Raw genomic sequence first — 17,973 nt, forward strand, 5'->3', positions numbered from 1 at the left:
TGTATATGCATGTGTGTAGGTGTGCTTTTTTGTTTGTATATATGTGTGTCTTCACAGTTCACGAGTCTGGGGTCAGTGAGAATAAGACAATCACAGTGCTACCTGTCTGTCCTCGCTGCACAGTTCCTTTCACAATCACATGTCGAAGTAGCGTAATGCTATTTTTCACATGCTAGATTAGAAATCTTCCAAATCTACATCCTCACATGAATCGGATCCTCCACGTTGTCCCCACTTCATTCACTTTGTTTCAAATGAATGAACCAAAATGTGACAGTGAGGCACTACAGCCGTTGCAAACAGATTAAGGGAGCACACAAAGTTTTTTAACACTGGATGGAGGAGCTATAGATGATGGAGAGGCCTGTGATTTTACTGCATATTAGACTGAGGCTACTGAGAAAAATTGTGGATCGAGATGACGCACTACTAGGAAGAAATGACAGAAGAAGGTTAGAAAAGGTGACGAGGGGAGGGAAAAAGTCAGTCCTTGTGTTGTAGAGCTGCTGCACGATGCAATCAGGCAACCAAACCCTTTCCCGAAGAAAACATTCCTGATGTCTTTTCCCCTGAAAACACGAGGGGTAAAGATATTCAGTTCCATACTGAAGTCAGAACGACGCTTAAAAACCAAAGTGGACACGTCCCAAAGAAACAAACACAAGAAGCGAGCTTCACCCACAAAAAGGAAGAGACGTCAGCACACGCAGACAGGACACTCACGAGCAGGGGAGCACAGCGGCTTTCTCATTCCAGCACTGAGCACGCCGTGACATCACAGGGGGCAATAAGCCAATCATGGGGGGGAGGGCGGGGCTCAGCGCTAAGCCAGAAGCGAGAAACACATGCGGTAGAGAAGAATACACGCACACATACGCACACATACACACACACCGACACATGTCCACGTAGCATAGAGTGCATATATCACATTGAGAGTAACAGGGCAACGGGTCCAGTGAAAGAAGCGTCGCTGGGCTCAGCAGAGGCGTAGCTGTATACAGAACCTTCCATTGAGGGACTTTTTTTTTTTTTTGGCTGTAGTGTTATTGGACTCAACTCGCTGACACGAACCACTCCAGTTGAGGGGGAATAAGGTCCTTGATATGGCCCGCGACCCAAGCGTGGGCCAACCCCCCGTACCTTGTACCCCTTCAGTTTGTAGATAATGACAGTTCAAAAGGTCAAAGGGCATGCACCAGCAGTCATCATGCGATTACAGTTCACAGGAAGCACTTTTTGTTTGCTTTTTTTTTTCTTGGTTGTTTTACTGACATTTATGTTTTGGTTTTTTGTTGGGTTTTTTTTGTAAAAAAAAAAGGGAATCATCATGCCTTAGTTTAGTTGATATTTTTTTTTCTTTACAAATGTTATAAAACTACAAGTTGAACTTTTTTTCTGTTGCTCTTTTCTTTTGTGGTTTGCTCCATGGTCACACGTTGAGGATGATTCTGTGTTTGTCATTTTGTAGTTTGCACTTCGTAGTCTTTGTCTTCCTCTCCTCCCTTGCTCATTTTCCTCTGCGGTCTGGTTGTGTTTTTGTGGAGGATGATTTGGCAGTGGCTTTCCTGTCCTAGAAAACAGAGAGAGATGCTATTAACGCACAAAACACAGCTAAATGACTTTGCCCCTCCAAAGAGAACAAAAACATAAAATTATTATCATCATAGTGTACTGGATGCCAAATCTAAGGGCTCTTACTTTTGAACAAAAATGGAAGAGAACAGCATGTGAGAGATAATTAGGCTCTAACAGTCCAATATGTTGCCATAGAGGCATCTTTCCAAGCACTGGGATGCACAAGTGCTTGTTGTGTGTCCCGTACCTTGAGCACTGGGTAGTATGTGTATTTCAGTGTTTAACTCTTCGCAGACTGGTGTGCTGCACTGACTGAGCGCCCCTTCTCACATCCACCCCCACCTGGAGGAAGGAGGGAGGGAGGAGGGAAGGAGACAACACTCGGACCAGTTAACTGCTGAAGCTTCTACATGTAACCAGAGCAGGAAACTAACTTGTCTTTCCACCAGCAGCAGCCCCGAAATTCACCAGCTGTCACTGTTTTACCTTGAGTGAGCCATCAGCCAATCAGATCGGAAGTTACCTCCCAAACACTTCACTACCTGAAGCACATTGTTCAATATGTCAGTTTATTCATGGGCAAGCATTTTTCCATTGATGACAATGATGATGAAAGATGTTAACATTTCACTTTTGTACCAATACTCATTTTTGTACAAATAGGTATTGCAGTTTTTAAATACATGGATGAATACCTTTTAAATGTAATTCTTTATTTCTATAGTGAGAATGATCCCTGAATCATAGTTGGTTTGTTGTTATATCTGCTGATGGGGACAATATGCTTTTAACCAACATTTGGCTGGTGGCTGCTGTTAATTTCCCACCCTTTATGCCAGGCTATGTGACTGATTCACAGTAAAATGCTGTCAGCTTGCGTTGACAGTGTTTGTGTGTGAATATGACTCGTTGGAAATGATGAAAACACGACTGACTCACCTTTCTGGCGAGCACCTTTCCGTGTTCATCAGCAAACTGCGGCTCAGCAGCATAGTCCTCTTTATCCTCTCTCTGTTTAAAGATAACAGATATCATTTAAATATAAATATCAATTCATAACATTCACTTTTATACAACAATAAATCGTTTGTTTAGTAGAAATGTAAAAAAATAAATAAATTGTCTGACATGGCAGATTTTTCCCATGTGTTGCACCATGCAACACATTTTTCTGGTCAAGCTCTGTGACATCATCAAAACGATCAATTTTGATGATTATTGTCGAGTTGTTAAGTGAGACTAAAACTGTTGATGGTCACGAGCAAAAAAATTAAACTGAATGACTGTCTTCCCAGTTGATAATTCAAAAAAGATAAAAAAGGCATGGACAAGATGTTCCCCCTCCAGGCGCAGGAAGCGACGGGTGGTCGGCGTTGGCAACCTGACCTGGCCCCGCCTCTGCTCCTGTTCCCAAGCATGTGGCCCCGCCTCCTGGTGAGAGAAGCCCAGCCCCTTGTCAAAGGGCTGTGTGCCTTGCAGGAGGCGCCCACGCAGCACATGAGAGTAACCCGTGTCACACACCGGAGTCAGCAGAGCCTCCTGGGCCACACGCAAGCCCGGCATGCTGCCGTCGCGTCCCGATGACACCGAGCCCACCCAGCCCTGCAGGGAATCCTTGTCAGGTAAGTAGGGTTGAAACGCTCCGCCTCCCACCAACCTGGAAACCCAAATGCAAAAAGAGGAGAGAGGAATGAAAGTGGAAAACAGCAGGAAAAGAACACACAATGTAGTCAGATTGATTTGAGTTATAGCTGATGTACCGGTTGTCTCCGTTGTGCTCCGCAGCTCGACTCAGTCCCGACATCTCACACCGCTGGGCGTACACCTGCTGGCCTGCAACAACAGAAATCCCTTCCACTGAACCCAACCCTACACCTCCACTTCCTCCTCCTTTCGCTCCTCCTCCTGTCACAACGGCCTCCCCTCTCCTCCCGTCCGACCTCTGACCTCCCAGCTGGCCGTTCAGGTTGACCTTGGGAACAGCGCCACTGGCCCTCACCCTGTCCCTTTCTGCCAGCGTACTTGCTGGCTCCTGTGGCACCTCCTCCTCCTCAACCTCCCCTTCCTCCTCCTCCTCCTCCTCCTCCTCTTCCAGCTCCATGATGGAGCCGCTGGCCCCGCTGGCGCCGCTGCTCGGGCGACCCAAGCTGCAGGGAAGGGAGAGCGTGGCGCCCTCCGAGTCGTCGGCCCGACTGCTGCCCTCCAGTGACGAGTCCTCCACTGTAACCAGCGAGGGGCTGACCCCTGCTGGCCACACCTGAACGTCCGACATCTCCATTAACGTGTCTTCCTCGGTGGTAGCGATGGGGGCGCACTCGAGGCTCGAGACTTCCTGCCAGTAGGGCTCTGCGCCCAGTGGAGAGGGCAAGCTGTACTGCATGGAGGCCGGGGACAGCAGCTCCTCTTGCACCAGCCCATAACCTGGAGGGAAGACAGGGGCGACAAGAGAAAGACTAACACCACGCAGGCACAGCCAGGGGGAGAATGAGGAGGTGGTGGGTCGACTGTTTCTCCGACCTATAAGTGAAACAGTAGGGCTCAGCCCTGTCCCAATATACCAGGAAAGACTCTTTATCAAGCACTTAGAGTTTAGACCACTTATTTAGGATTCAAATATCCTTCAATTCATTTCACTCAACGTGATAAGAAAGACATATTGATCCTGAACCAGCAATCGGACTCCAAGACTCAATAAATTCCAGCTGATATGTTTTACACTACTTTCAGTTTAAAAGGCAAAACACAAGAATAGTACTGGAAGCAGTAAAACATTGTCTTTCGCTCTAAAACCAGCTTCCTTTATCAATCTTCTGTTGATTTGTCTAATTCATGTATAAATATTTGGACTAATTTTCTGCCAGTTTGTAGATTTGATCCAAAGGAAGCACTTCAGGTTATTGTCATTGGGACACAGCATTTTTGAGTGAGGTGAGGGATAAAGGGGTTTGGTGTATCATCTGTTTTCTGTGAGGTAAGTGGTATGAGGCTCTTGTTTGCTAGCGTGTAAGAAAGTGAATCTGCAGAACAGACACTGTTACTTACTAAGAGAAAAAAGGTAAGTCTAAAGTTATATATTGATTGTGAGGTTGGCACGATATTCGCTCATCGTGGAAGCACTGCTGGGAGTTTTGCTATCTTCTCCTGTAATATCATCATCAGCAACATCTAAGAGAAGATAAGCTCTTTGAGAATCTGGCAAAAACGTCCATAAGAGCTGAAGAATCAATAGACAGCCAATCCCCAAAAGACAGATTTGCTTAACATCTATTTCACTTTTTGACGATTGCAATATATAAAGGATATACTGTAAATTTGTAACAAATCTGTCTACGTGTATACCTGACCATGCCAAGGCAGCGGCTGGGTGCTGTACTAGACATTTAGATGAACTTTTTCTGATATCCCAGCAGCTGTGATACAAATGTCAAAGCTGTACTGAAATGTCTCTCTATTATCGTTCCAACCCTTGTAACACGTCCTGTGTTGGGAGTCAGCAGCAGCTTGCAGATTCTACAAGGGAAAATGCAAGTTACTGTTGCTCTTGCATTCTCCTGTAGTTGCACAGTCATGCATTTATATGTCTGCATCCCAAGCATCCAAATACAGGTCAGTGTACACATACACACACACACACACACACACACACACACACTCACTCACACATATACATATGCGCACACACACACACGTCAGACAAAACTATTATATTTAAAGATTATTTTATGATTAATTTGTGCCTGTTAATGAAAGAAATTTACAGTTCCAGATGTTGATTTTTATTCTAAACTGACAGACTTTTTAAAATAAACATATAATGTATCATCACGTAGCAGCATGTATTATTTTGTGTAATTCTGCTAATTGTCTTAACAAGATTCAGGAAGCCTTAGTTGATGAATAGAATATAAAAGAATAGATTATATTGTTGGAATATCAAACATTATTCAATATATATTTTTAAATGCAGAATAACTCTTAAATATAATAAATAATGTATAAACGAAATACATTGACACATTGTTTGGTTCTATTACCAAGACATCATTCACTGCAACAACACTGGTAAAATACACAGGACACACAAACACACATTACATTCAGTGATCATTTTTCTAATATTTGTTTTCTAATATTAATATCAGTACAAAACAACTTAAATTGGTATATTATAATGTATTTAACATTCATATTATAGCTATATTTATATTTATATTTATAGTGAATACAGTATAATGACAACAAATTTGTTTATCTCTCAGTTTAAAGGCCATTTATATCATCATTTGATATCTGTTGTCTTGATCTTAATAACATCAATCTTTTCACTGGAATTAAAAAAGTAGAAACAATTGATTGAATTAATAATTGAGTAGCATTTTGAACAGTTATTTCTTATTTTTAATTAATAGAATCTAACATATCTTTGATCTATTTAAAAGAAATATAAAAAATATTCAGCATTTAAAGTAATATACTTTGGAAATGTTATGTGACTAAAGCTTATAAGTTAAAGTTTATAATGTTGTCTTTGGTGATACTTGAAGACAATAATCCTCACATTTTGGTACAGTACATATGACATGTTTGGATTGGGGATTGCCTTATTAATCAACGCTGTAAGTAAAATGAAATTGATAAGTTGTTGCATCAATGAGGTCAGATGAATGGAATAAAGTGAACAGTAAAGGAGTATTTCACCCAAAATCAAACTCAGCATCTGTTTACACTGCTCTGCTTCAGAGTCCTAATCCACTTGGGGTGCAGCTGGAAGAACAGAGTAGAGACTTTAAAACAGCATGGCTGAGATGGGGCTTTGACAGAGCAACCCAAGGTACAGTGTGAGCACAACCTTAAGGTTTTTACAAATTGATTGTCAGAATATTTCTCATAATATTGAAAATTTCCATTTGCAATAAACTATGTTAATCAACAGCTTACATGTTTAGTATTTCCTGTCCTAATCCTTACCGGATCCTTCTACTAGCCTCTGCCTTTACTGTTATAACTGATGGCCCAGGCTGAGAAAACTGAGGCAAAGGGAATTTATTTGTAGAAATCAATGACTTGCAATATCCCTATGAGGCAGTGCATCAACTACTATATTTCAAAATCACATTCATTTCAACAAGTTTTTTTTTTTTTTAAATTTTATATATATATATACCATACAAGTTTCAGGTTCAGCAACTAATTCCACTAGGTGCAGTTGATGCACTGTAGTTTTTTCAAACATTTAGCAAAGCTGACACATTTTTGATTTTTTTTTTTTTTTGCAAAATCTACCCATTTCATAAATATTCATTATGTCTTTATATAGGAAATTGGCTATAATATAGCAAAGCCTACTCTGCTTGATCTGCATATGATGACATTTTCCACTCTTACATTTAAAAACCCTTCAGGTCAGAATATTCAGTGTAGATAATTTGAATTTTACCAGCACACTGTTTTACCAAAAATATAATCACACTGAAACTTAATCTGTTGCAAACATAACTGTGTGCTAAAAACTAAAACTTCTTCTGAATCCATAACAACTCTGGCCAGTTAAAAAAAATACTACATATTATGGATGAAATACCTCTTTACTGTGTAAGTAATTGTCCCTCAGAGTTTTTGTGCTAATGGACCATAGTGTAGTGTCAGTAAGCATGTGTGTGTGTGTTTCTGGGATGGTACAGGGCCGGGATGATGGGAGGTGGCTTCAGAATGAAGTGAACAGGGAGGGATGAGTCAGAATTAGAATGAGAGTTAGAATGAATTAGATGAGTCTGGGTTAGCCTTTCCCTTCACTCCTGCTATTTAAACACAAACACACGCACACACAGGTGTCGAAGGCACAGGATGTGGTGAAGCACAAATAAACTCCACAGAGATTGTCATGGCACAAGAAAAAAAAACAAAAAACACAACACAACACACTGCACAGCACAACACGCTACTCGCTTATTTTACCACTGTACACACACATACACACACACACACACAAACACACAATACACAAACAGATGAGGACACACTTTTGGCTCACAGGTGAGGCTTGAATATACAGAAATAGTCACACGCACCCAAACCAATGTACAAACATCACTCACTAATATTCCTGCTGGCAGATAACGTTCAGACAATGTTAACAGTAAGTCCGTCATCAGTCTTGGGCAAAACATAGTTTATGAAAATGTATATAAATATAATGTATGTGTATATATATAATATAACTGTAGATTGATGTTAAATTTGGTACTGAAAGGATTTATTTTTCTTTTATACATGTATTAATTGCACAACATACTTATGCAATAACATTTTTTTCTTCAAATTTCAAAAGGTTATGCAAACTAGACAAATATGTGGACCATTTTTTAAAACATACCGAGTCCCTGTGAGACACTTAGAATAATTTACAGTTAGTCATTTTGCCCATGAATGAAAGACATCATGTCATAGAACATTGTATGTTGAACATTATGTGTTACGCAGCTGATCACATCTTACAGCGTAGCATTGAAAAACACACCATTTATTTTACAGAAAAAGAAAAGAAAAAACATTTGTTTGTTAATATAGCATTAAAAACAAGACTGAAATACACCAGTTGAACAGAGAAAACATTTTACACTGTGAAGAAAACTTCATACATTGAAAGCATGCCATGCATATAAAGATGCTAGATGCCTCGACTTTATTTTGTTCCAAGAAACTCCTCACTCGCACATCCCTGACACTGTACAGACAAAAATCATCTTGGTTGAACCTGGGCAAAAAATTATTTTAAGATATTTTTATGTATCATAAGTATTAAACTGAGCCTAGTTTATTTTGCAAAGCATTGCAAAAGTTCCTGACAATAAAAACATAACCTCCATCAAACAAATATTCATATTCACACAGAAATTTCTTGCAAGCTGAGCTAAATCAAGTTTTCTTGACTTTCTTTGAATATCAACAAATTCAGCTGTTATTTACTGAAGCCCAGGTCTGAAACACACTCACACATACACACACAAACAAACACACACACACACGCACACAGATACTGTAACAGCAAAGCATGCAGCATGCACATGCACAAACTGTAGTACACACACAGAGCTGGATTGAGAGAGGAGGAGAGGGTCCCCGCTTGACTGAACGAGGGAGGAGCGCGGGAAAATAAGATGACAAGAGAAGAGGAGGCCCAGAGGTCAACATGAGGTCATATGAGGTCAGAGGTCGGACAGGAAGAGCTGTGAGGAAGAAGAGCAGGAGAGGGGGGAGGAGGAGGAGGGGGAGGAGCAGGGCGGCTGGGCAGCAGATATGACATGTTCAGAGAAAAAGACTGAAAGTTGGACGGAGAGAGAGATCGTCCTGAGCAAAAGACGTGAATTTCAAGGCCTGTTACAGCGTCTGCTGTCAATCAAACATCATAACACAGGTGAAATTCTGTCTTGTTCTCAGGGAGAAAGAGAAGAGGGAGGCAGAAAGAAAGAGGGAGGAATAGAAACAAGGTATGAAGGCCCAGAGCACACTATCTGTGTACTAGCGCCACTTCTGACTAGTGTATTCATCCCAGACACACACACACACACAGATGAATGTATGCACACACACATGCGCGCGTGTGTGTGCGCACACACTCACAAAATCACACTCACACACATGTAATCTAAACATAATCTCAAACATTCGTATTTAAAAATCAGGAATTAACCACGTGTTAATCTTGTTTGTGGCCTTTAAAATGTTTGTTTCTCTTAAAATCCTGTCAGTAAAGTGAGAGGGCGTAATCCTCGTTTCTCATATTACATAAGAAGAGTACGAACCATCATGTTCAGGGCTCAAGTATGAGGTGTGAAAAAACTGTAACTGAAAAAAAATGACTTGTGCCCCAGTGAGGAATGCACAGAGACAGGGTTAGTGCATGCTGCAATAGGCTGGGTTCATGGTGGGAGAATGACACCATTCCTCAGACCTCAAAAACATTATTTGAGATTCATCATCACTATCATCATCATCATCATCATCATCATCATCATCATCATGAGCAGCAAACCACCATGCAGCCCGAGTTCCCTTCAACTTACCCCTTCTGAAAAACGGGGGTCTAATAACTCGTGGCTTGTGCACTAGGCGCGATGGCCTTGTGTCCGTGACCTCTTGTGGAGCAACAGAGACAAGGTAAAACGGCTGTTACCCATACTCAAGGGAAGCAGGTCAGAAGTGGAAAATAAATGAGAACAATAGCTCACCTTATTGTGCTGTAGAAGGTTTTTTAGTAGTGCTTACTACACTAGCTGTTGTGAACAATACATTTGTAAATGAATCCTTGATGAATAATTGTGAAATAAGCACAGAATCATGGTGATTTTTACTAAACATTTCAAGTGAAAGTTTGGTATTTTTTTAATTTCATGTTCAAAAGCTACTTATTATGGATTTCCTGTGAATTCCTACATGTTCTGAATTTATATCTTTGCAAATGCTTGAGGAGAAAATTACAGTAAAATCACATTCAGGGAAATGTTTATATCTGATGAATAGATCATCATATCAAACAAGGAGCGTAACATCAGCCTCCACATGAATGAACTATGAGTATTCATTCCTTTGTGTATAGTCATCTGCTATTTACCCTCAAAACTTAAGTAGTATTCAAAACTTTTGGGCATTTTGTTTAAAACAATTCACATATCTTGAATTGGGAAGAATCTTTACACATCGGTTAAAATAATTTAAAACAAGAATCCAAGATGACATCACTTATTAAAGAGAAAATGCCATATTTTTGCTGTAATTCACCGTTTTTGATAAGTGTACTGATTTGAATATGGTACATCTTGTGTGTGTGATGTTTAATGTGTTTGTGTGTCTTACCATTGATGACACTGGGTGACAGCAGGGTGGAGTCGCGGTCACCGAGTCGACAGGCACCCTCCTCTGAAGAACTGGGTGCTGGCTGTGGAGCCTGACCTTCTAGAGAGGTCACAATGTCTGCGCGGTCGATGTTCCTCAGAGCAGCGTACAGGCTCTCCACTGAGAGACACATAGAAGGGGGGAGGAAGAATGGAAAAAAGAGAGGGAGACCAACAGAAGAAGAGTTGTATGTGTACAAAGACACAAAAGAGGGATGAAGGAAGAGAGAAAAATTTAGGGAGTCAGGAAAGATGGGAAGTCAGAGTATTCTGTAGATACAGGATACCTTGTAGACATCCAAAGTCACATTGAATCTGACCTTTCAATTCTTCTGGATTCTACTTATGTGCTTTGTTTGCAAGTGATATAAACTGCAGCCACAATATTTAGGTAGCTAACAGGTCATTTCTAAGAGATATACAATAATATTGGACGTACTCTTGGCCCGTTTGCCCTCTCTGCTGGCCCACAGGTTGAGCAGGGCAGAGCTCTGGTCCAGCAGAGAGTTGGGATTCTCCACACGGATCCTGTTGATGTCATCCACACCGAACTGGAGCTCTCGTGCCAACTCTGACAGGAGGACAGTCAAGTAGATAAACATATATGCAAAAGCAGATACAGTAGATAGATAGATTTTAAGATATTTTAAATGACTGACCTGCCCAGCTCAAACCCAGCTGTTCAGATATGATGTTGATCTTGATCTCAGTCCTCTCCATGGCGTTCACTGCCGCTGAAGAGACAATAAAAAAGACAGTTTAGAAACAAAAAAAGACGACACGAAGACAAATACTGTACGTGTACATTAATTGAACTTTAAACCAACGTTTTAAAATATTTCTTTAACACTGTAGGAGGAACTTTATTTGGATAGTCCAGCTGATATTCAAATGATTATAATTTGCCAGTAAAATGTCTTTCAATACTAGTTTTCAGTGTTTGGTTCAATGTTGGGACTTAGATAGATAATATCAACTTTGGACTATCTAAATGTGTGTTATTGACTGTGAATACTAAAGACAGTTGCTATTTTTTGCTCTGTTTGGTTTGATTAATCTTCCATGTCCTAAGAGACTTGACGTTGGCTTGAGTTGCTATTAAAATTGTTAATAGCAATACTTACCTTGACAAAGCCATTGCTCTGTTGAAGGAAATCAACAATACCCACAACATTGTTGTTGTTCAAATAATCCTCAGAGTTAGCACACCGTTATGGTTAGAGGAGGTTAGAATTTGGGGTTCATTCAAGTGCTAGTCCCACCAATCATAGTAGCATTCAGTAACCATTACAGAGTGACCAAAGTGCAATGTAGCAGCGCTGTGTATTTGATAGACAGAAAAGACCTTGCCCCTTCACCCCAACTCCTCCTCATCCTCCATTAACACCGTTTTAACCAACAAGAACGGCCATCTTGACTCTGTTCATTTACAACAGGCCAGTATAAGGGCTCCTCTGTCTAGCTCCACTGCGAGGTCCTGCCCATTCCCATTGCTAAGCTACAGTGCTGATGCTAACATCATCTGCTGCCATGCCATTGGAAATCGCAGTGGAGACATCAGCGCCATGCAAAACCAATCACAGAAGTCATTCCTCTGTTGTAATAGCTACCAGGACACTCAGGAAAGAAACGGCTAATTTGCCAGGTGCCATGGAGCCATTATGGATCATATTGGGGACTGCTACTCATCCTTTGGCACACATTCAATATAATTTCCTCTAACTGCACTGCAAAGAACTCTGGGGCATATTTTAGAGCAGCGCATTGCATCCAAGGCTCAGTCTTTGTGCCATGCGTGCACGCGAGACAGATACAGGTATATAGAGAGGGCGGAGTGGGTAGCAAAGGGTTGTGGGTAAAGGGGCAGTGCAACATTCAATGCCCGTCTCCGCTGTGAATATATCAGGAGAGGGCTGAAGGTCAGGCAAAGACTCACCCACACCAGGCTCATTCAGAGCACTGTAGCGTTCCCTCAGGGCAAGAGGGGTTAAAGTTCGCCTGCGCTCCTCACTTCCAACAACCTAAAAAATATTAAAACAGCAAAATCACATTATGATTACTGTCTGAAATGTCATTAATGTAGCACTTTTTAAATTTCCAACACCCAAGGTTTCTCCCACAGATACTGCATTATGTAGAGCTTTAATGGACAAGCATGTAATGGTGATTTTAAAAAATAATTTCCTGTTGTAAAAAATAATCCAGGTACTATGTGTAGCTGAGCATACGAGTGAAGCCTTAAAAATATGGAGTCATCCTACTTTTAAAGCAGCAGTATTTTTTAAAACTTAATTTTCAAATTCAAGTGCCATGGAGCCATTTTGGGTATCGTAAGGGTCTAACAATCTAAAAGTGTCACAATCTGCTCCTCAGTCCCTCTCTGCAGCCACACTCTCTCATCGCCAGCCCTCTGCATTGCTCTCTCTGTCTGTCTCCAGCCCTCTGCTCCCTTCTCCCAGGCCATGTACTTTCCTCCAACTCCCCAGACCTGCCATCCTCAAGCTGTCCACCAGATGCCCTCGCGCTTCCCCTCCTTTCCTCTACACACTTGTTCCCACTTCTTATTGGCCCTGCAGTTACCTGGCCTACTCCGCCCACTCCCCACCTGCAATTCGTTCCCTCATCAGTCACTCACTACTTATACTGGTCCACTTCCTTTGTCCTGTGCCAGATTAAGTTGCCAGGCACTTCATGTGTTGCTTTCTAGCCTCAGTATTCTATTTGTCTGTTGTACCTGAGACTTTTTACCTGCCTGTTTTGGACTTTGTCTGTTAATTGGACTTTTGAATCTTGCCTGCTCCTTGTTTGATTTGTTTGCCTGTTTGGATTGCCTGCTCTGGTTTTGACCCTTGCCTTCCTGACCATCCTGTAAGCCTTTGTTCCTCCATTTTGTATATAAAATCATTGAGCTGCATCTAGCGCTGCCTCAGACGTCTGCACCTGACTGTTTAATAGAAAATGTATGTATGCAGAACTGGCAAAAATCACTGTTTTATTATTTTTTTTATTTAAAAAGATGAATAGGTACCACACAAATTTTCAGCCTGTGACAAATATTCTCCATTTCAAATATTGGACAAGCTGCATTGTTAAATGTGGTTCTCTATACATAATAAGCACAATATATAATCAGGCGTGACAAAGTAATGGAAAACTAAATCCCACCTCACACATCAAACTTGGTAAATAAGATTACTGTATTATACTTTATAAGAAAACTGACTTCTTATTAGGAGAATGTCAAGCACATCTAGGGAAATTCAAACACAGTGTGTGTCTGTGAGGGTGTTTGGAAGCAAGTTCTTACCTTGACACAGGGTGGCATGGTTATGTTAAGGTTACACAGTACGTGCTGAGTGTCCTCGTACTTGGTACACTTCCGTAGAAAGGACAAAAACCCAGTGGCATCCTTGTTACTATCTCTGACCTAACATAGAGATAAGACAGACAAAGAAAGAGAGGAGGAGAAGAAGAAGAAAGAGAATAGAGAGAGAAAATAGGGGAAAAAGGAGATACCAGATAAAGGAATGAAAGAGAAGAGTGAGCAAAAGGAGTAAGGAAAGGAGGAGAGTGAAAGAAACAGAATGTACAAGAAAAAAGGAGAAGCAGAGCAAGAGAGGAGGAGGAGGAGGAAGAAAAACAGATTGAAAGTAGTATTAATTCCCTCCACAATGTCACGAGCATGTGGCGTAGTAACATGGGACGAGAAGCAGGGGGGAAACAGGGATGAAAGCAGTCCACAGGCAGGCGAGAGGGAGAGATTTACCTGTACATTTTACCTGGACGTCTGTCAGACCAGACAGTTACAGAGTGACCATGAGAGAGAGAAAGAGAGACAGTGAGACAGACACATACAGACAGGCGAGGCCGCAAGATAGGAAGGCAGGCAAAGAAAGTGAGGGAGTCACAGGACATGCAAACAATTACCCAAGAGAGCTGACAGGTAAATAGGTAAGTTGTTTGTTGCTTGGCTACATTGTAATGAATATATATTTATAATAAATATAATTTGATTTATAACTATTAATCTGGGGGATGATTGTACAGTAGAGTGTGTGTCACGCTGACAGACACACATGGACAGAAAGACAGACAAATAAATTATAAAAATTAAAAAGACGGACAAATAAAAAATGACATATGATCACAAGATAGGCACAAACAGATAGATGCACAGTATTAAAACAGGTGAAAACTGCAACAGAGAGACAAGTCATCTGTGTAAGAGAAGGGCTTTTGACAACAAAAATGCAAAAGGAAAAAAGAGACTGACAGTAATTATCACAAGTTTACAGTGACGCTTCTATAACCAAAGGGACACAACAAAAATACCATTACATAATAGGGAGCCGTTATTATTACACATTATTATAAATGAATCTAAGAGTAAAATAAAATACAAAAAAACAAGCAAATTTGGGCAATATGTGATTTGATTAGACATAAGAATGATTTGACAACCACGAAGAAGAATGGACTGAGTGACAAACATACACAGATCAAGTAATGTATCAATATATCAAATACCCTAATACTATGTGACTTGTAAGTGACATTCATATTTTTTCTTAACCTTATGAATAGACTATTATTATTACTGTTAGAATGAAATAATGTTATCATGCTACTGTTCTAATTTCACAGCTGCAGGTTTAACGTTCTTAGTGTGCTGTTGCTGTAGTGCTGAATGAAGGAAACACGGCGCTGCGCTGCTATCTGAACTTTTACATGCTAATGATGAACAAACTGAAAGACTGGCTGACAGATATGACGCCGAAAAGCAAACAGACACAGATCCACCATATGAACAGGTGGTTTGGGTGATCAGCAGGTGCTCAGGAGGGAAACTGACTAACTGGCAAGTGAACCCTTAATACACTGAACCCAACAACTGAACAAACGAAACCTCGATACTGTATGAATGTGTAGCGAGTGATAAAAATGCAGGCATGTAAACGGTCGGATAGAGACAGACCTTGACAGAGACGGGCAGTCTGTTATCTCTGAAGGCCTGGAAGCTGAAGCTACGAGGCTGCTGGGTGGCCTTCCTGATGGGAACCAGGTTCCCAGAACACTCCAGGTGCAGCGGCATGCCCTCCATCAGCTGTGGAAAATGTCACAAAATGTTAAGGGTGACAAGATATATCAGAGCACCAAGGGAATCTGGAAAGGATTTGACCCTTGTAAAACAGCCAGAATGTAGATCGATATCATAACATCTTTGACACAATCTCCTACTTGTCTGTGCTGCAGAAAACCCTGCACTTGCCCAATCCCTCCAGGATGGGGAGGTATTGGGAGCAATGAAAACAACGCCAGCAGTGATGTCAGCCTTCTCTCGATTCATTATGAAGAGAAAAACAATGGGAATAGCATCTTTTCATGATGAAAAGAGAGATAACTAGCATCGCTACTGGCAGCATCTAATATTTATTGTTATTATATAAATCATTCTCTAGAAACAAGAGCCAATTGCATAAAAGTAGGCAGCTATGAAAATGATTTCCACTGTCTGGGAGCTGCGTATGAGTTTTCCAACACTTATTTCTCTCCGTAACACGTTTAATTTTTGGTGACCTTGGCAACCATTGCCCTTTACCCCCTGTGCTGACCTCAATGTCTCGACTCCGAGCTACTTCGGTGAAGTTTTCATGCAGCTCCAGTGTTTTGTCCATCTTGTCATCCGTCATGCAGTAACAACGCAAGCGTCCCTCGCGCGCTTCATTCATCTTGGCAAAAATAACAAACTTGGCCATATAGGGAACTGACATAAGCTCCCTGTACAGCAAGTTGGCAAAGGTCACTGCCTCTGCCGTGCGTGGACAATCTGCCAGCCAGAATCTGAATGAGGTAAACAAACAACGAAGGGAAGGACAAAAGGGACAAAGAGACATTTAATTGCAGCTGTAGATTCTGGAAGCAGCACTAACAGGAAATACATTTAACTTCATTATCAGAAAGGAGCTCACCTTGCGGAAACATTGGTGGTGAAGTTGGCACAGTTGTGGGCGTACATCAGCTTAGTGGTTCCTGTTATGTCCTCCCACTGAGCTGGTGCTGTCCCACCTAAGACAACAACCACACTGTGTCATTCATACCTCAATACCCAATGTAACAGATATATATATCCTCCCTTTTAAAGAACATTTTGTGTTATTTTTTTACATCCAAAAATTCAAATCAGTTGAAAAACCCCTTTTATTGCAATGTCACCAAAGTTGGCAAACATCTTGTTTTTTTGATCAACAGGATCCTACCAATGACACTGCAGAGCAGGCGTAAGCTGGTGGTATCACCCTCCCCAGCATCTCGAGGACACTCCCTCCAGGATGGTGGCAAAGGGATACGCAGTCCAATTGGACGGTGAAATTTGCGTCGGCGTGGTTCGATGGTAATCACCGGGCTGAAGGTCGCCTGGTTACCAAGCTGCCGAGTCAGCAATTCATCAGGAATTGGCTGGGCCTGAGGTGGAAGTGGTGAGGGAAAAGGTTATTGAGAGAGATCATGCCTGAAAAGAGAGAATAAAGGATATGGTGTTCGACAGAAGGGAGGGTGTATAGATATATGAAAGATAAAAAAAAAAATTGAACACAGTTAATATGATGACATAAGTGGAGGTGATAATAGGACAAAGTAGGAATGATATAGCAAAAAAGAGATAATACAGAACAAGGAGCAGAACACATGTGCAATAGACTGAAAGGTCAAACTCACAGCCATACTCACGCATGCAACCAATTCATATTTCACACCTGACCCAACTCAGATCAGTGCATCAGCTCTGTCAGTGTGGCTCACAACTTAAATCAGGGAACTGAGGAGTGATGAATGGCTGGATAAAAAGGAAAACATAAACAGAGAAGCATAAGGCAAAGCAAAACTCAGACCCATGCAGTTTCCGCAAATAACATCAGTGCTGTGACAGACAATGTAAATAATGTACAGTGAAGTGACCAAAACAACAGAGATGTAGAACCCATAATCCGTTCAAATCCTCCTGTCATGGAGAACAAAGCCAAGCGGAGGTGTTGTGTGATATATGTGACTGTGGAGGTCTGGATGAGTGACAGTCAGCCACATACTTGCCAAAAACTCCTATTTGGCACGACAGACACCACGTGTTGTAAATGCTAATTTAGAAACAGTGCAATGGCTGAGATGGTCTTCCTGCATTAAGTCACCTACTTGGCAACAGTATATGCAGGGTGATACTGTATGTTATGGAGTAAAACTGTATACAATTTAGTATTTTAAACCTTTAATAAAGCATGGAATAATCAGTATCTAATGGGGTAAAGGTTATAGTTTCATATTGTAAATGACCACACCAGAGTTTTTTCAGTGTTTTAGCCTTTACTACAAGCATGCATATTTTACATTGTTGCTGATCATTTTCTGAGACATTCATAGTGCTTTAGATTTAAAATTAAGCAAAATTATATATTAATGAAATAAACGGCAACCAGTGACTACTGGAAATGTAAGGCAGGAAGTTACATTTCAA

General features: G+C 41.1%; 1 protein-coding gene across 1 annotated transcript in view; it reads right to left on the reverse strand.

Moving 5' to 3' along the window:
* Positions 1 to 1,344: 1,344 nt before the first annotated feature.
* ank1b (ankyrin 1, erythrocytic b) overlaps positions 1,345 to 17,973 on the reverse strand; it is a 78,859-nt gene continuing 62,230 nt past the window's right edge. The window contains exons 30-43 of the mRNA XM_042395928.1: positions 16,727 to 16,931; positions 16,439 to 16,535; positions 16,082 to 16,310; positions 15,445 to 15,573; positions 13,777 to 13,896; positions 12,406 to 12,490; positions 11,129 to 11,203; positions 10,909 to 11,040; positions 10,432 to 10,590; positions 3,339 to 3,999; positions 2,965 to 3,235; positions 2,518 to 2,589; positions 1,826 to 1,920; positions 1,345 to 1,573 (exon numbers count right to left, since the gene is read on the reverse strand). Coding sequence (XP_042251862.1) covers positions 1,852 to 1,920; positions 2,518 to 2,589; positions 2,965 to 3,235; positions 3,339 to 3,999; positions 10,432 to 10,590; positions 10,909 to 11,040; positions 11,129 to 11,203; positions 12,406 to 12,490; positions 13,777 to 13,896; positions 15,445 to 15,573; positions 16,082 to 16,310; positions 16,439 to 16,535; positions 16,727 to 16,931 — 2,304 coding nt within the window. The 3' untranslated portion in view covers positions 1,345 to 1,573; positions 1,826 to 1,851. The remainder of the gene's footprint in view (positions 1,574 to 1,825; positions 1,921 to 2,517; positions 2,590 to 2,964; positions 3,236 to 3,338; positions 4,000 to 10,431; positions 10,591 to 10,908; positions 11,041 to 11,128; positions 11,204 to 12,405; positions 12,491 to 13,776; positions 13,897 to 15,444; positions 15,574 to 16,081; positions 16,311 to 16,438; positions 16,536 to 16,726; positions 16,932 to 17,973) is intronic.

This window comes from Thunnus maccoyii, chromosome 19 (assembly GCF_910596095.1).
Source record: "Thunnus maccoyii chromosome 19, fThuMac1.1, whole genome shotgun sequence".
In the NCBI taxonomy this organism is placed as follows: Eukaryota; Metazoa; Chordata; class Actinopteri; order Scombriformes; family Scombridae; genus Thunnus; species Thunnus maccoyii.